At 43.4% G+C, this 16,835-nt stretch overlaps 1 protein-coding gene across 1 annotated transcript in view; it reads right to left on the bottom strand.

Moving 5' to 3' along the window:
• PIR (pirin) overlaps positions 1-16,835 on the bottom strand; it is a 72,814-nt gene that overhangs the window by 7,127 nt on the left and 48,852 nt on the right. Inside the window, 2 exon segments of the mRNA XM_073327367.1 lie at positions 6,087-6,169; positions 11,451-11,495. Of these exon segments, the coding sequence (XP_073183468.1) occupies positions 6,087-6,169; positions 11,451-11,495 (128 nt within the window).

The following is a 16,835-nucleotide window of genomic DNA, read 5'->3' on the forward strand; positions in this document are numbered from 1 at the left end:
TTACATTTCATCGAAGATGATGTACTTTATAACAGAAACAGAAGATGTAAGATTGGTTTCCCCATATGCATTTTAGACTCAGGCCAAACCCTAAGCAGTTAGTGGGACCATATGAATGAGTAAGGTGAACAGAATTCAGCCCATCATGGCGGAACACAGAAAAAACCCTCATCTTTGTGAACTAATCATAGTTACATAAAAAAGTAAGTGAAATGTTGGCATTTTTGGAGTTTTAATCAGAGCTCTTGTGCTATAAAATTTCTGGTGACACAAAATACCTTGTGTTATAAATATAAAGGGAAGGGTAAACACCTTTAAATCCCTCCTGGCCAGAGGAAAAACCCTTTCACCTGTAAAGGGTTAAGAAGGTAGGATAACATCACTGGCACCTGACCAAAATGACCAATGAGGAGACAAGCTGGCGGGGGGAGGGGGGTGGAAACAAAGGCTCTCTCTGTCTGTGTGTTGCTTTTGCTGGGACCAGAGCAGGAATGCAGGTCAGAACTCTTGTAAAGGCTAATAAGCAATCTAGTTAGATATGCGTTAGATTCTGTTTTGTTTAAATGGCTGATAAAATAAGTTGTGCTGAATGGAATGTATATTCCTGTTTTTGTATCTTTTTGTAACTTAAGGTTTTGGCTAGAGGGATTCTCTAGGTTTTGAATCTGATTACCCTGTAAGGTATTTACCATCCTGATTTTACAGAGGTGATTCTTTTACTTTTTCTTTAATTAAAATTCTTCTTTTAAGAACCTGATTGCTTTTTCATTGCTGTTAAGATCCAAGGGTTTGGGTCTATGTTCACCTATGCAAATTGGTGAGGATTTTTATCAAGCCTTCCCCAGGAAAGGGGGTGTAGTGCTTGGGGCAATATTTTTGGGGGGAGACGTTTCCAAGTAGGCACTTCTCCTGTTCTTTGTGTAACACTTTGGTGGTGGCAGTGTTTAACCTAAGCTGGTAAGAATAAGCTTAGGGGGTCTTTCATGCAGTTCCCCACATCTGTACCCAAGAGTTCAGAGTGGGGAAGGAACCTTGACACCTTGTTTCCATTTGACTGGCAAATAGGGTGGTCAGGTGTCTGGTTTTTGAGCGGAAAGGGGACCTGACAGTGTCTGGTCAGATCTACTGACTGGACACCAAAGTCCAGTTACTGCGGGCAGGGGAGGTGCTGGGTCATCACCTGTGACAACCTCTACTCAGCCAGGACCACCTCCTACCTGCATCAGGTGGCTGCAGCTCCCAACCCTGGCTCCACAGGCAAGTCCCTCCTGACCCACAAAGGGAGGGGGGCAGAGGGGAAAGCAGTGAGCAGTGTAGGGAGGGGGAAAGACGAGCAAAGGGAGGGGGGCTTAGGGAGAAGGGACAGGGCAGGAGCGAGGCCTAGGGGGAAGGGGTGGCAAAGGGGAGGATCCAGCACTCATGCTGGAGTGTCCAGTTTTTAAATACAGTATTAGAAAGTTGGCAACCATACTGGCAAAGTCCCAGAGGCTGTCTCTCAGTTTTGCTAAAGATTCTCTCACATTGCTCTGTCAGAGAATAAAGAGGCCTTAGAATGAGCAGAAATGGCTCCCTGAGGCCCATTCCCAGGCTCTGAAGGAAAGAGTGTGGCCTGGGCATACTATGACAATTTTCTGCTTCCCAGCGCCTATAGGAGACCATGATAAGTAGAGTGTAAACTGGAGCTGCCCTTAGCCTAACTTACACCCGGGGCCAGACAAGATTCTGCCTGGGCCTACCATATAAGGAGTGCAAGGTGGCTTAAAGCCACTTTTATTCTCCCTTTATATCCTCCCTTCCATCCTTGCTGAAAATGCAGGAACTGAGTAACTGATGCCTGGATCCACCAAGAGAAGTAGGCACTTAGAAAATCACAGAGCAAACTGTGATCCACAGAGCTGAGTTAGTTGTCTAGGCTTCCTACACAATGAATGGGGAGAAAGAGGTGCCTTAGAATGCGAACCACAAAGCCAGCACACTAGGCAGGAAGCAGCGTAAGCTAGCCAGTGGGAGAGATGGAAGAGAGGGGGGCGTGCTAAGCCCTGTCCCTCTCACGGAGTTAAGTGCCTATGTCCGGGCTGCAGAGAGGCGCTTATCTCTCCTCGTGAACCATGAGCCAAGGGAAGACAGGCACTCCTCCACCTAACGAACATGCGGGGCCTATCCAGTAGGTGTGCTCAGAGGCTGCCTAACTCCACCCAGAACAGCCAGGGAGTGGAGAAGGAGGAGCTGGTTCAAGTCCCCCTGCCCCTGCCTGATGAGGAGAACAGGAGTCTGTCATCTCTCAAGGGAGTGCCCTAACCGCTAGGCAACATGGTATTCTGATGTGGGTTTCCCTGCATCTCTCCTATTGCATCTATTCCACTTTAATTGAATAATTACATATTAATGGAGCCAGAGAGTAAGAATGAGTCTATTGCCTAGTGCTTCAAGGCAGCAGATCCCTGTACAAATCCCTTCTCCCTCAGAGGCAGAGGGAGACCTGAACTTGTGGTCTCCCCCATCCCACATGAGTGCTCTCACCACGGGGTAAAGTTTATAAATGAGCTACCCCTCTGCTAGGCCATTTTGTGTGGAGTTAGTTGGCCTCTGAGCTGACCTACTAGATCTGGCCCCACAGGTTAGTTAGGCAAAGGCGTGCCTATCTTCCTCCAGTTCATGGGTTGCTTTAGGGCTTAAGCAGGAGATAGGTGCCCAGAAACCTAGAGTAGAGACAGCAGTGTCTATGCCCAGAATCAAACATAGGCCCCTAGGGAACTTTTACCACAAAAACTTAGGCATTGAGCAAGTTTAGGCACCTGCAGAGTTAGGCAGCAGCTGTGTGGGAGTTTTGTGGATCAGAGTGGTGCCTAAAAAAAGGACTTAGGTGCCTAAGTACCTTCACAGATATGGGCCTGAATAAGAGCTCAACAGAGCAGATGGCCTGGCTCAGCATGGAGGCTCTGGAATAAAGACAACCTCCCTCCATACTCCATAATGTAATCTTCTCAAAGAAAGATAGTAGGTATAATGGAGATAACAGGTAGGGAGCTATGGACGAACTAAGCTAAACTACGGGCTTTGAGTTGGCTATATAGACAGCAGGCAGAAATTAGGACAGGATGACATTTATTTTTCTGAAACGTTTTGCCTATTGCTGATCCTAAGATACCCTCTACAGACATATCCTTATTCCTCAGTGCAGTATAGGCATGTGCACTAATGGCTTCAGAGTGAATAGAAGAATCATAATTCACTTGGGAGTATAAACTATGAAAGTATAGATGGAATGGTATATGACAGCAAAGCCCTGAGAGTTATCATGGCCCTATCAGGCCTCATCTCCATTCCAGGATCATCTATTACAACAACACTAACATGAAAGGAAAACGCATAGGATACAAGTGGAAGTTTGGGGATGAAATATTGGCTATTTACACTAACATTTACTGGATTTTAACATTTACAAATCTCAGGTCAATAAAAGGGTAAATCAATTCCCCGACATCAGCAAGGGAGAATCAATGGTCTATCCCCTGTGGTTGTTTATATAGAAGTCAATGTGTATTCTACAGAGTGTATATTTAAGTTTCATATCTGGCTCTAATAGGATGATTTTTTTGTACTTTTAAGACATATAAAAACTATTTTAAGATTTCATTTAGCACATTCCTGATCTTTATTTGATCTTGTAACCATCAATAATGTTTACTAAAGATTCCAGTTAAACCCTCACATTGCATTTCCTATTAAAAAAAATCACTCCAAAAGGACTGGCTGATTCACAGGGATTGGTAATGTGCTGTTAACATCTGGGTTACCAGTTCAAATCCAGTGCTCTCTGTCTAGGCATTTATCTTGTTCTGATGGCATTGAAGCCTTGGTGACTAATTGCTAGTCACCATCATCCGGTGGCTGGTCAGTGGCCTATATGAAAAAGCAGGTCACCTTAAATCCATGTCTTTAGTAGACATGAATCTTGGACACAGAAAACAGTGTCACCAGTTGGCAGCCCTGTCAGGAAAGAATGAGTTCCTCAGTGAAAGAATGAGTACTGAGTGGACATGGAGAATGAGTTCTCCTTTCATTCTCCCTTGAGTCCATCGCCCTTATACACAACACAAACCTATTTTTAGTCTGGATAGGTACCCATGATTCCCTTCCTCTGACCCCTTGAGGTACTCCCTCCAGGACTGCCTTCAGACACTGTGGTGGCACAGGGAAGCTAGTGCTACTCATGCTGGATGTGTTTCATGAATCTATTGAGAACCTCAATCTCCAAGGCTGTCACTCTGCCCCTTTTCATGACCAACACCATGTTGTTTTATTTACACCTTGCAATGCACTTAGGGCCTGGGACCAATGGAGTGAATACATGTGAATGCATAAATAAATCTATCTCCTTCAAAATTCCTGTCCTTGAGTTCTAGAAGAAGGTCCCCTCCAAGCAGAGAGAGAGCTTTCACTCACGCACCAGCTTGTGTCTGAGCACAAGCAACTCTGGATTCCGTGCGTCTCTGCCACACACTGCCCACACCACGATTCTTCTCAGTGTGAGTGAGGAGTAGAACCGAACCCAAGGTGGAGTCAGAACACAGCAAGAAGGCAGGATGATCTCAATAGGGTATAGATGGGGCTGATTGAGATTCACGTTAGGAGCAGGTCCTCAAGGAATTCATTTTGAAGCACTTAAACATCTTCATTAATGATCTGGATAATGGGACGGATTGCACCCACAGCAAGTTCGGGGATGACACTAAACTGTGGGGGAGAGGTAGATATGCTGGAAGGTAGGGATAGGGTCCAGAGTGACCTAGACAAATTGGAGAACTGGGCCAAAAGAAATCTGATGAGGTTCAACAAGGACAAGTGCAGAGTCCTGCACTTAGGATGGAAGAATCTCATGCACTGCTACAGGCTAGGGACCAACTGGCTAAGTGCAGTTCTGCAGAAAAAGACCTGGGGATTACAGTGGATGAGATGGTGGATATGAGTTAACAGTGTGCCTTTGTTGGCAAGAAGACTAACATATTGGGCTGCATTAGTAGGAGCATTGCCAGCAGATCGAGGAAAGTGATTATTCCCCTCTATTCAGCACTGGTGAGGCCACATCTGGAGTACTGCATCCAGTTTTGTGGCCCCCACTACAGAAAGGATGTGGACAAATTGGAGAGAGTACAGCAGAGGGCAACAAAAATGATGAGGGGGCTGGGGCACATGACTTGTGAGGAGAGGCTGAGGGAACTGGCTTTATTTAGTCTGCAGAAGAGAAGAGTGAGGGGGGATTTGATAGCAGCCTTCAACTACCTGAAGAGGGGTTCCAAAGAGGAGGGAGCTAGGATGTTCTCAGTGGTGGCAGATGACAGAACAAGAAGCAGTGGTCTCAAGTTGCAGTGGGGGAGGTCTAGGTTGCATATTAGGAAAAACTATTTCACTGGAAGGGTGGTGAAGCACTGAAATGGGTTACTTAGGGAGGTGGTGGAATGTGCATCCTTAGAGGTTTTTAAGACTTGTCTTGACAAAGCCCTGGCTGGGATGATTTACTTGGGGTTGGTCCTGCTTTGAGCAGGGGATTGGACTAGATGACCTCCTGAGGTCTCTTCCAACCCTAATCTTCTATGATTTTATGATTCTCTGTTTTTTTAGGGTTAATGAAATTGAGCTTTGCCTTTCTTGTGAAAGGGGACACTTCACTTTGACCCAGTTAGAATTTTCAGAATTATGAAAGGGATTTTAAAGGAGGTGAAACAAACACCTAGGGTGAAATCCTGGCCTCACTGACGTCAATGGCAAAGCTCCCCAGTTAGGATTTCACCCCTAATCTAGATGTGTTTCCAGCGCAAGGGTGGAATTGATGTGTACAGTGAAAAAATAAGAAAACAGTTTTAAGACCAGTTATGAAAAGGACATGCATTCTGGGATGCCTGGCCTCTTCCTGGCCCTAATATTTCTTATGGTATGTTGTCACATTTTGTGCAGTAAAAGACTTGGGCGGGGGGGGTGGGGTTGATGGAAATACCAATCAAAGAAATAATGTTAATAATTCCCATCCAAAATCTTTTACAGAATTGAGTCACAAACTCCAAGCATGAGAACAGGATAAGGATTACCTTGTTTTCTAACTGAACACAGTCACCATCATCCAACACCGCTGTGTGATGGGGTTCTATTTTCTCTTGGGCATCATCAGATCCTTTGAATAGACCAGATATGTAAAAAGACAATGCATGACACTATCAAAGCTGCAAATTATGAAATAATTAGTCATCCCTTCTGCTGAGAGCTATTTTATTTAAGAACATGCATGCTTTTCTTTAATTCATCTTCCTCTAACACTCCCACTCTGTCTTTTACACATACCCACTGTCCACCCCAGTTGTCTTTTACTTTTCATTTCCTTTCTGCAGCAGATGAACAAAGGCCATTTCTCCCCACTGTCAAGTCTATTATGTGCATCCTCTGATAGACCATGGCCATAGGAATTAGAGTACTATCCAGTTGAGAGAAGAAGTGTGATGGAGATGAATGCATCTGATACACTAATACGTGAGTTCTCAACCTAGGGATTGCAAACGGGTCTGGGAGGTGATGGCTGCCCTCCTTTTCCTTATGGCTACAGGCGAGGGGAGAGAGAAGAGTCCCTAACCATTTTTCTGTTGTAACATGGTGTTGTTGGATAGAAAATATTGAGAACTGCACTAGTGCTAACACGCTTGCTAATAAAAAGGATAAAAAAAGAGACAGGGAGGAGGGGAGTGCCTGGAATTTTAGTAGTCATATTCCTATGAAAGCTTTTTGGTGCATATTCAAATAGGATTTTTACTGATTTTAAGAGTGCATTTCACCCCCAGTGTAGCAGTCCCTCACAAGGCCCTACCTATCACTTAGGCAGGGATAAAAATAAGCCAGTACGGATTGTTATGGTGTACCAGTAAAAAGTGGCTGCCAGTACCGGCCCATACCCAGCTGACTTAAAGCGCTGCCATCACAGTGCTTTAACGTTGCTGCCCCTTTTGTGCCCCCCATCGGCAGCCCTGCTGGGTCCCTACTGGCAGAGCCACTGATGGAGGGGGCGGCGAGAGCGGCCCAAAAGGAGCAGCTGCCCCGGGGCTGGCAATTTAAAAGGGCCCAGGGCTCCGGCCGCCACTGTTGCTACCGCAGCAGCGGCCAGAGCCCTGGGCTTTTTAAATCGCCTCTGGAGCCCTGGGCAGTGTGGGCCAGGCAGCGTGGAAGGGCTGGCAGGGGACACTGACCCTCAGCCCCACCCGTTCTGCCTGAGGCCCTACCCGTTCTGGGGGCTGGAGCCGGCTCCCATACTGGTAAGTCTTTGGCTTTACTTTCACCCCTACACTTATATCCCTCTTAAGATCAATATTAAAGGTGCAAGTGAGGCCTAAGTGGTGAATAGGACCTTACATGGTCTCTTTTCACCTTGAAAGACTGTTAGTCACAGATACGCAGGATGTGATTTGGCTTTTCTGGTTGATATGAAGACTTCCCCCACCCCTACCCTAATCCCAAACTCTTGTCCCTACCTGATTTGTGGACTTCTGAGTTAGTTGTAGGCTGCAGGGTGGGAATAATTTACAAAACTAACACCTTGAATTATGGTAGAAGTAAGAAATGACTTTATTTTCTTGTACTGACATTTCTAAGCCCTTCAACATGGGGAGGGCTTTAAAAATGGAAAAATGAAATTGTACTGAACCTTTTTCAGACAAACAACATTTGTATATTGGGATTAATGTAATTCTTGTAGGCTTGGTTAACTGGTACAAAATCATGAAGAAATTGGAAAAGGATGTGTCGCCATGTGTCATGTGGAAGGACAGAGCTAAGATTCCTTAAAAGCTATCAAGCATCGCTGAAAGGGAGCTGTACAAGGATAGTGAATATACTCATCTGTGTTCCTTTGTGCGCACACCGTAGTCTGATATTCAAGGAGTGCTGGACTGCTGGAATGAATTTGTTCCTTATACACAGAAAGAACACCAAAGCGTTCATTTTGAAAACTGAATTGGACTTTGCAAAGCAATAAAATAAAGTCTAAAGTGGCCCATATTCTGAACATAGCATCAACATCCTTTTAAGAATGACCTTTTAGCTTCCTAAGTGATTTCTCTTCTACTGTTCTTCCAGGGAATCAGAATTTAGACTTGACTAGCACAAGTCTGCCAAGGAACTGCATGTCGGACTTTATATGGGATTATTGCTCCTTCCCACTCATTTTAATAGTGCATGGATGGGAGCCATAAAGTTGTGATTTGAAGGATCACTTAAAATGAGGTACAGACATAGATGTAATCCAAATGTTTTGTTCCCGTTCTAGCAATTTCTGGCTTCATAGTTGAATGGTAGGCCCTTGGAAAATAAATGTAAGATGTTACAAAATTTAGTCAATATTGCAAAAAAAGACTAGGTGTAAAATGTTTGCAAAAGGGCTGCCGAGTAGCAGGAAAGAGGATAGTGCCTATGTTCACAGGTGATTTCTCTAGTATTTTATCAATATCATTATTTTTCTTTAATTAAAAAAGGAAGTTTCAAGAGAAGAAAAAAGTTTTTTAAAATGGCTGTCAGTTATAAATACAGCCAAATCAGATAAATATTTTCCATCACTGACTTTGGCCAAGAATGCTAAATCTAACAGCGCTGTTCAGAAAAGCCCCACTGAAAATAGTTCTGCTGCAAGTGTTGTTAGATTTGGCTGTCTAAACATTTGTAAAAGGAAAGGAAAAGCAACCTGAAAAACCAGGTTCTACATGTACACTGTAATATTTTTAGAGTGTGACTACCTCAGCTACTGTTTATGTATTCCCCAAAGGGTTTATTTCTTTTTTTCTGGAGCTAAGAATGAAAAGAGTCTGCAATTGCTAGTATTATAAGGTATATTACCCAAAACAACTGAATGCAAATATTCAGCTAGAAACACCGCCGGACATGCAATCAAACTTTATACTGCTACCAAGTCTTATTCTTTTTCTGTTGGTTGCCAACACAGAGCAAGGTTGTGCCTTGCCCTAAGCACACCTGCACAATGGAGTGAGGAGGTGATGTAAGACACTCCCGCACACCCCTGCATGAGCAACACATCTGGAAGGTTACAACACAGGAGACAGCTGTCTCCGTGATGCTACTTCCATTCTTGCACATGAGGGCAGGAGCATGGAATGGGAGGGACTTTGACTCCCTCCACATGTTGCACCAGCAAGCGCAGCTGAGCTGGCACACAGGGGTAAGTAACCTGTGCCCGGTAGAGGGCTGACATGGATACCTCCCCTTGTCCCCTGAGCAGGAGAGGTAGCCAGGAACCAGATTGGGACACTCATTCAATCTGGCTCCTGGTCTGCTCCTGGCGCAGTGTAACTACGTGCTGCCCCTTCCATAGACCTGGGGCTAAGCCAAAAGTTAGCCTACTGTTAATAGTTATACTCATCATAAGCACATTGCAATGTGTATGAGTATGAGAAGGGGGATGTCCACCTCCACATGCCAGAAGACTGTGCTGGAGACAGAAAAGACAGGAGAGTCTGCCCAGTCTGAAATGCTGACCAGACCTCAGAAATACTGAGAACAGTCTAGAACAGGCTGTGTCTCAGGACTGTTTGTCACAGTAAGCACTGTAGAGTTACAGATCTTTGCAACATAACAAAGCTCTGTCCTTGTCTCCGTGGGTCCCGTGTTTCCTGACTGATTTCGCTGGCCTCAGAGGCTCACTGTGACCTTCCATGTAACCCTTCTCTCTCTAGGGAGAAGGGTCATGGTCTACTGAGCCATTTTCATTATAAGCCAGCAAGGGAGGTGAAGAGAAGCTATCCTTCCTTGCACAGTCTCCGTTGTCTCCCAGTCTCAGTGATTAATCAGGGGGAAAAGGTTGGGGGGGAGCCCAGGCCCACCCTCTACTCCGGGCTCCAGCCCAGGGACCTTAATAGTAACAGCTATGGTAGCTGACCTTTTAGAAACGTGACACGTACAATTCCCTGGACTACTTCCCCACAGCAGCCCCCACTTTCCTCAGGCTCCACTTCACCCTTACCTCAGGGCGTCCTTCCTTGTGCCTGATATGGTGTGTACTACTCAGTCTCTCCAACAGCGCAACTTCCTACCACAGCTCCTGACATGCACCCCCACCTGACTGACTGGGCAGCTTTTAACTACTTTCAGCCAGCCCCTGATTGGCTTCAGGTGTCCCAATCAACCTAGCCTTCTCCCTGCCTTCTGGAAAGTTCTTAATTGGCCCCAGGTGTCTTAATTGACCTGGAGCAGCTGCGATTTAACTTATCCTAGTACCAGGGATTTGTTTAGTCTGGGGCTAATATATCTATTTCCCACTACTTTTCTATAGCCATCTGGCCTTGCCCTGTCACATTACCTAAAAGTGATGGTGATTAAGAAATTCCTTTGCTAAGCCTGTATCCCTTGCTTGCCTGCTACGTTGTCTCTGAAAGAAGGTCAGTGTGCTCACAGCTAGGTGAAACTCTGAGGCACTGTGAATAAGGAACCAGGGGCTTGGAAGGGTTGAGGCAGTGATCTGGTGGTTTACTGTGGCCGGGTTGTAGAGCCCCATGTCCCAAGGAACGGTGTCAGGCAAAGGTTCTTCACCCAGGAGTGTGTCTGAGACACCCAGACCTAGGAACAGTGACCTGCTCTCCCCAGACCAAGTTGGCGTAGAAGCATATGGAAGCCAACAGCTGGCTCCACTCACAAATGATTGAAGGAGAGAGGGCCCACTTATGGGAGGCAGCATGGCTTAATGTACAGACCAGTGGGCTAGGACTCAGGAAAACTGGGTTCTCTTCCTAGCTCTGCCATTGGCTTGCTAAGTGACCTTGGGCAAGTCGTGTCAGTACTCTGTGCCTCAGTGTCCCCATTTATAAAATGCTTTGAAAACTACTAATGAAAACTGCTATATAAGAGCTAGAGATTATTAACTGACTAGTCTTTGTTTAAAAAACATTAAAGAGATGGAACGTTACACTAGTCATATTCCTTGATTTGCTCGAGACAATGTCTATGTCATTTTGCTCTAAAGCCCATTTTAATGAGCACAGCACACAAGTTGCCTTATAAAGGTGGATGCCTGCACCTGTGTGGAGCCCCGTGAGGACTCTGAAGGCATAGGAGTCAGCCTACATAGAACAGCTTGCCCGACAGGGGCCATTATCAGTTTTGTTATGTTGTCAAACAGATCTGAAAAAAATATATAATCTCTTAATGTAAATATCTTCTTTGGGATACTTTTTATTAAAACCTGATGGTATCAATGGCACATGTATTGATACCCAGTGGAAGTACACTGTAAACGATTGCACTAACAGATCACTGCACTAAACCACATACCTTTGTTATTTTTAATGTTTTAAGTATGGGATCTAAATTTGTAGGTCTGATTTTCCTTTTTTCCTGCAGAACAGTAATTTTTAATAAGTTGAATCCTCCCTATGAACAACTGAAATAAAATTTAATGGGAAACTTACCAACATACAGATTGCCAGACAGCATGTAAATACAAGATGTCCACCCTGAAATATAATCAAACAATATTAAAGGTAAGCATACATAATGTTAATGTACTCATATTTAACACTGCATGGAATTATACTGATACTGTATGCTCCATTCTCCATGATACTCTCCACAGTGGCTCTCGTAATTATACAGATTTATTTCAGTTTAAAGGGACAACAGCAATTTAAAAGCTCATATTTTCATCTGAAAATTTTGTATCTACTATCATTATAAGTAATCCCTAAGATTACTATTTAGATGTTTTTTCCTATTGTTTCATTTTCTGTGGTCACTTTTACTATTTCCCCTGTATAAGTTATCTAGTTTCTCTTGTTATTTTTGTGGAACTTTAGCACAGAAAGAGGGCAGAAAGGTCACTGAAAATAGCCAGGAAAACCTGTTCAAAGTTCTCCAACATGATTCATTTTGGAAAAGTTTCCCATGTGTCCCTTATGGGGCACATTTTTATCCCCCATTTTGATTTGGGCTTCTGTAAAATGCAGTGGCATTGTAGCCATGTTGGTCCCAGGATATTAGAGAGACCAGGTGGGTGAGGGACAATATCTTTTATTGGATCAACTTCTGTTGGAGAGAGAGAGAAACTTTTGAGCCACAGAGAACTCTTCTTCAGGCAGAATAAAAGATGTTACCTCACCCCACCTTGTCTGTATAAAACTGAGCAGTTCTAACACTTGTGGGTGGCACAAAGAATTTGGCACATCACAGTACTTTATATACACTCTGGATTTATTTTTTCCTTCCTCTTATGTACAGTCTGGGAGACTCCATCTTTGTAGAAATGTTTTAAATAGCTTTACTGCATGACCAGACAGGCCACTAATTACGGAATTCACAAAATAGTCCCTTCGGATCTTTTACTTCATCTGATTGTAGACATTTTAACTGCATGTCCCTTTCCCCCAAATTGAAATGAGGTCTTCCAAACTTTCCTGCCAGTGCCCTCAGATTTTAGGCATGTTTGCCTGTTTTAAATAATTTTCAGTATGTCTTTTCTCCACCTTTTGTTTTGGCTGCATAAAGTCTCTGAGAAAATACCACAAATTCCATGCAAATCTCCTTGGATGGAAAAGCACTTAAGTCTGCCTTCTTTTTTCTTTCATGAGATATATTTATGGATTTTCTTTCCTGGCTCTGAAATGTAAATTCCAGAATCGTATCCACTTTTATTACTTTCCTCACAGTAATTCTGTATTAGCCTCAGAGCTTTCTCAGTTTTCTCTGTCAGTAACACATTTTCCTTACCTGCTGTAACAGTTTATTATTGTATTGGACCCTTTTTCTTTGTGCAATTCTTCTAAACACCTGGGGCCAGATCCTTGGCTGGTGTCGTTTCAGCAATTTATACCATCTGAGGATTTGGCCCATTAATTTCTCCAAGGAGTTCCTTGCTAACTTTCTTCATTTCTCTTCTGTAAGATGAAATGCTGAATTTACCCCAAGTAAATATTTTCCCTATAATCCATACCAACCATCTCCTGCGTCAATTTCTGTCATTTGGTATAAGATTTTTACCACATATTTTAGTTTAGAAGCCTCCTTCTATTATTAACTGCACTTGATTGATAGTCACACCCTCACCATGCAAGCCACAGAGGAGAGTAATTAAATGTAAGGATGCCATTCTTGTTCTGTAATAATCTCTCTTTTAATGTTATTGGAGGAAATCATTAAATTTAATAGAAGCTGTGGTTTCTCATTTGAGATGTATAGTATTCTCACTGGTGATTGTATTAGGTCCTACTCGTTCACATACTTGGTAACGTCCAAAATTCAATAATTTGCATGGGTTTCCCAGTCATTAGGGTGAGTTAAAAAGGGTTATATGATTTTCAATTAATGATCAAATTTGTAAGTATACTGGTTAATATCCACTATGTGTTGTCCTATATTTGGCTTTGTGCAATGAAGCCAAGTTAACATTGCTACTGAAATATTAACCTTCACATTTTTAGATCTTTTTTCTGGTTGGTTTTCGCTTTGCAATGGTAATGTTGCAGAAACAAGGATTCTGCAAATAATTATATTTAAATTCAATAATTACCAACAAACAAATGAACACAGTGCAACTTTTTCTGGTCTACAGTTACATCTGGTACAGGTCAGAAGTAGTGCTAGTGACGTTGATAAGAGTTACTTGGATCCTTGTAGTGGAAGAATCAGGCAACCTGTTAAGTTTTCCAAAAGAAAACACGCCCCCACCCCCCCAAAAAAAATTCTTTTAAAAATCCCAAAGAATGAATACACTTACATTGCCGCCCCACCCGCAAATGTGTGCTGTGCAAAAAGCTGCTTGATACAGTAGTTAAGGCAGGTGACAGAGTCAAAAGACCAAGGTTCTAGTCCTGGTTCTGCCACTAACTTGCTGTATGACCTTGGGTAAGTTATTTCACTGCTCTGTGCCTCAGTTTCCCTATTGTGGAAAGTCCTTGGAAATCTAAAAGTGGTATATACAAGCTATTATTATGTAGTTCTCATCTATGCTGGAGACTTGTTATAGCAGTAAGAAAGCATAGTTTAAGTACATGCCCCTCTGAAATACTTTCTGGATTTTCCTTCCAAGTCCTTATTTTTTTTCTAAATTTAAAGAACACATCTAATAGGTGTACTACTGCAGAGAATAACTGTAACAATCTACATCTTCCCAACTGTCTGGGCTTGAGGCCCAGAACACGCAGATAGTTGGGCCCTGTTTATCAGTCTGTCATTAGCCTGGAAAAACTCGATATATAAACTTCTATTGTAAGCTCAACAGCTTTCTCCATATATAGAAACATATGGAAAAATGGGTTAAGCATAGAGTCTTGAGAACAGGTAGCTGCAACACAGCACTTAATTAGCATTATTATAATCCTATTGTTTCAGGAAGGTGTTGTTTCATTCTGCCAACGACCTCTCTCTCTGCACTATGTTGCCAGGCTTAAAAGTTCTGCTAAAACTTCTACTGCCCCGTCCTTTCCCCAGTAAACTCAATATGAGTTTTACTATTGATTTCACTGGAAACATGGGCAGGCCAAAAGACACACTTATTATTAGAATAAAAATGAGAAAGATGACATAAGACACCATAATGGAATTTCTCTGATAGTGACTGTAAGTACAGTACCTGGGAAACAGCAATATAGCGTATAACATTCTGGATATTTGGGGCTTTAAATTCTCCATTTCTATACTAAGCTTAGGGACAGAGTGTTCTTTTATATTTGCAATATGCTCCTCTTGTAGCCCAAAATAATCCACTGCTGAATTTGTATGCGTAAGTCCATCTTCACAGCTGAAGACAGCATTTGACCCTATGTGTAAGTTGCAAAACGTCATCATGTCATTGTGCTGGTGGTCCACTCACGAAGCCGGTTTAGATCAGGCTGTCCCCAGGCACAACCTTCACATCCTCTATTCAACTTTGCAATGTTTGTAGGGGAAGGTGGCACCAGCTTGCCAAGTGAAGAGTCAGTCCAAGTTTGCAAGATGAGTTGTATCAATGGGAAGATCATTTCAAGACACTCCTCAGCAGTCCACCACCTACTGTGCATCTTCTGACTGAAGCGGGTCAGGAAGTTCTGGTACTGCCATCTTTTTTCAACCAAGAAGAGACCTGGATCACAGTCCATAAGTTGAAATGTGGGAAGCCACAAGGGGTTTGTAATGTCAACCTTGAGGTGCTGAAGACAGGTGAGAGTATTGTTGTACCATGGGTACACAGGCTCTTCCAGACCATCTGGTGCACTCTTATCATCTGAGATGACTGGAAGAAATGAGTTATTCTGCCTCTGTTCAGAAAAGGACAATAAGGGCGAATGTAGCAACCACAGAGGTATTACGCTGTTGTTATTATCATCCATGTTACTGTTTCAAATCAATGATACACTTCATGGTAGAGGTCGGGATATTTAGTGTGGCTCTGGACCTGATCAGTCCACTATCGACCAGATCTTTCCCTTGAGACAGCTTTTTAAGAAGATGGCTGAATTTAATAAGCTGGGCACATTACTGTTTATAGACTTCCATCAGGCCTTGGATTCAGTGCAATGAGCAAGCTTTTGAAAGCCGATGAGGTGACTTGGCATCTCTGGGAAGATAGTGTCATTGATTGAAGAGCTCTACAATGGAACAGAAAACTACGTTCGAGTTCGGGAAGGCTGCATTGAGTCACCTTCATTGTTCAATATCAGCACTGACTGGCTGATGGACAAGCTTGAGGAGGCAGTAGGCATTGAACAGAACACCATTTTCCTTTGAGACCTCAAATATACCAATGAAATTGTCATGTTGGCTCAGTTTGGTGAATCACTACAGCTGATGGCTGATCTGCTTGGGCAAGAAACAGAGTGCACTGGTCTGGTTATCAATCCAGACAAAATTAAGTTCCTGGCCGTTACCATCAAGCAGCCTCCAGCTCCAGATTACGACCAGTCAAGTATTAACCTGTGTGGTTAGGACACTGAGGAGGTGGCAACTGCCAAATACATGGGCAACATCATAGACAGTGCTGGAGGATGCTCAAAAACTGCAGACCTTCATATATCAGCAGCAGCCACCACCATGTCCCGGGCCCTTCGGCAGCCTCTGTTGGGCTGTCATGACATTGAACTTGCTATGAGCTGTGGCTCTATAGGACTACAGTTACATCCGCTCTACTGGACAGCCGTAAAATGTGGGTGCTGAGGAAGGATGAAGAGTGGTGGGTTGGTAGTTTTGATTCTCGCTATCTTTGTCAGCTACTCCATACTAAGCAGCAGGACAAGATTAGCAATGAAGATATCCATAGCCAAATCCACCAGCCACCTCTGCCAGCAGCTTTCTTGGTACAGTCTTATATTAGGATAGAGGACTCCTGAATTAGGAAGTGTGTTTACCAACAAATGCTGCTACATGTCTGGCAATCATGTGATCACCAGAAACTTCAGTGGCATGGTAAGATTGCACATGGCAGACATAACTAGACATCAATCTGGGTGGTGCTCCAACTGCAAGGAGGCTATGTCCTGTTGGGATCTGCCATGATAATAATGATGATCACAGACTGCAAACACAGTAGATCTAAAATTAAATAGTGAAATCACTGTATATAAAATGTGGCTTGTTTTCCAATCCTACACAAAGGTATCTCACAAATTCACATGACAGCCTTCTAAAATCCCTCTTACTCCATTCATTTCACTTCCCAACTGTGGCATCTTTTCAGCAGAAGACTTGAAAAGGCTCTGGGTTTTCAGAAATTCTCTCACTGTTATTCTAGCACTGGTGCAGCTTTATAGGTGCTGGCAACAGTGAGAGCACTTGGGTAGATTAGTCACTAGCTTTCCCACCATTGGACGATTGCCAGTGAATCTATA

Source organism: Lepidochelys kempii, chromosome 1 (genome assembly GCF_965140265.1).
Source record: "Lepidochelys kempii isolate rLepKem1 chromosome 1, rLepKem1.hap2, whole genome shotgun sequence".
NCBI classification, from domain to species: domain Eukaryota; kingdom Metazoa; phylum Chordata; order Testudines; family Cheloniidae; genus Lepidochelys; species Lepidochelys kempii.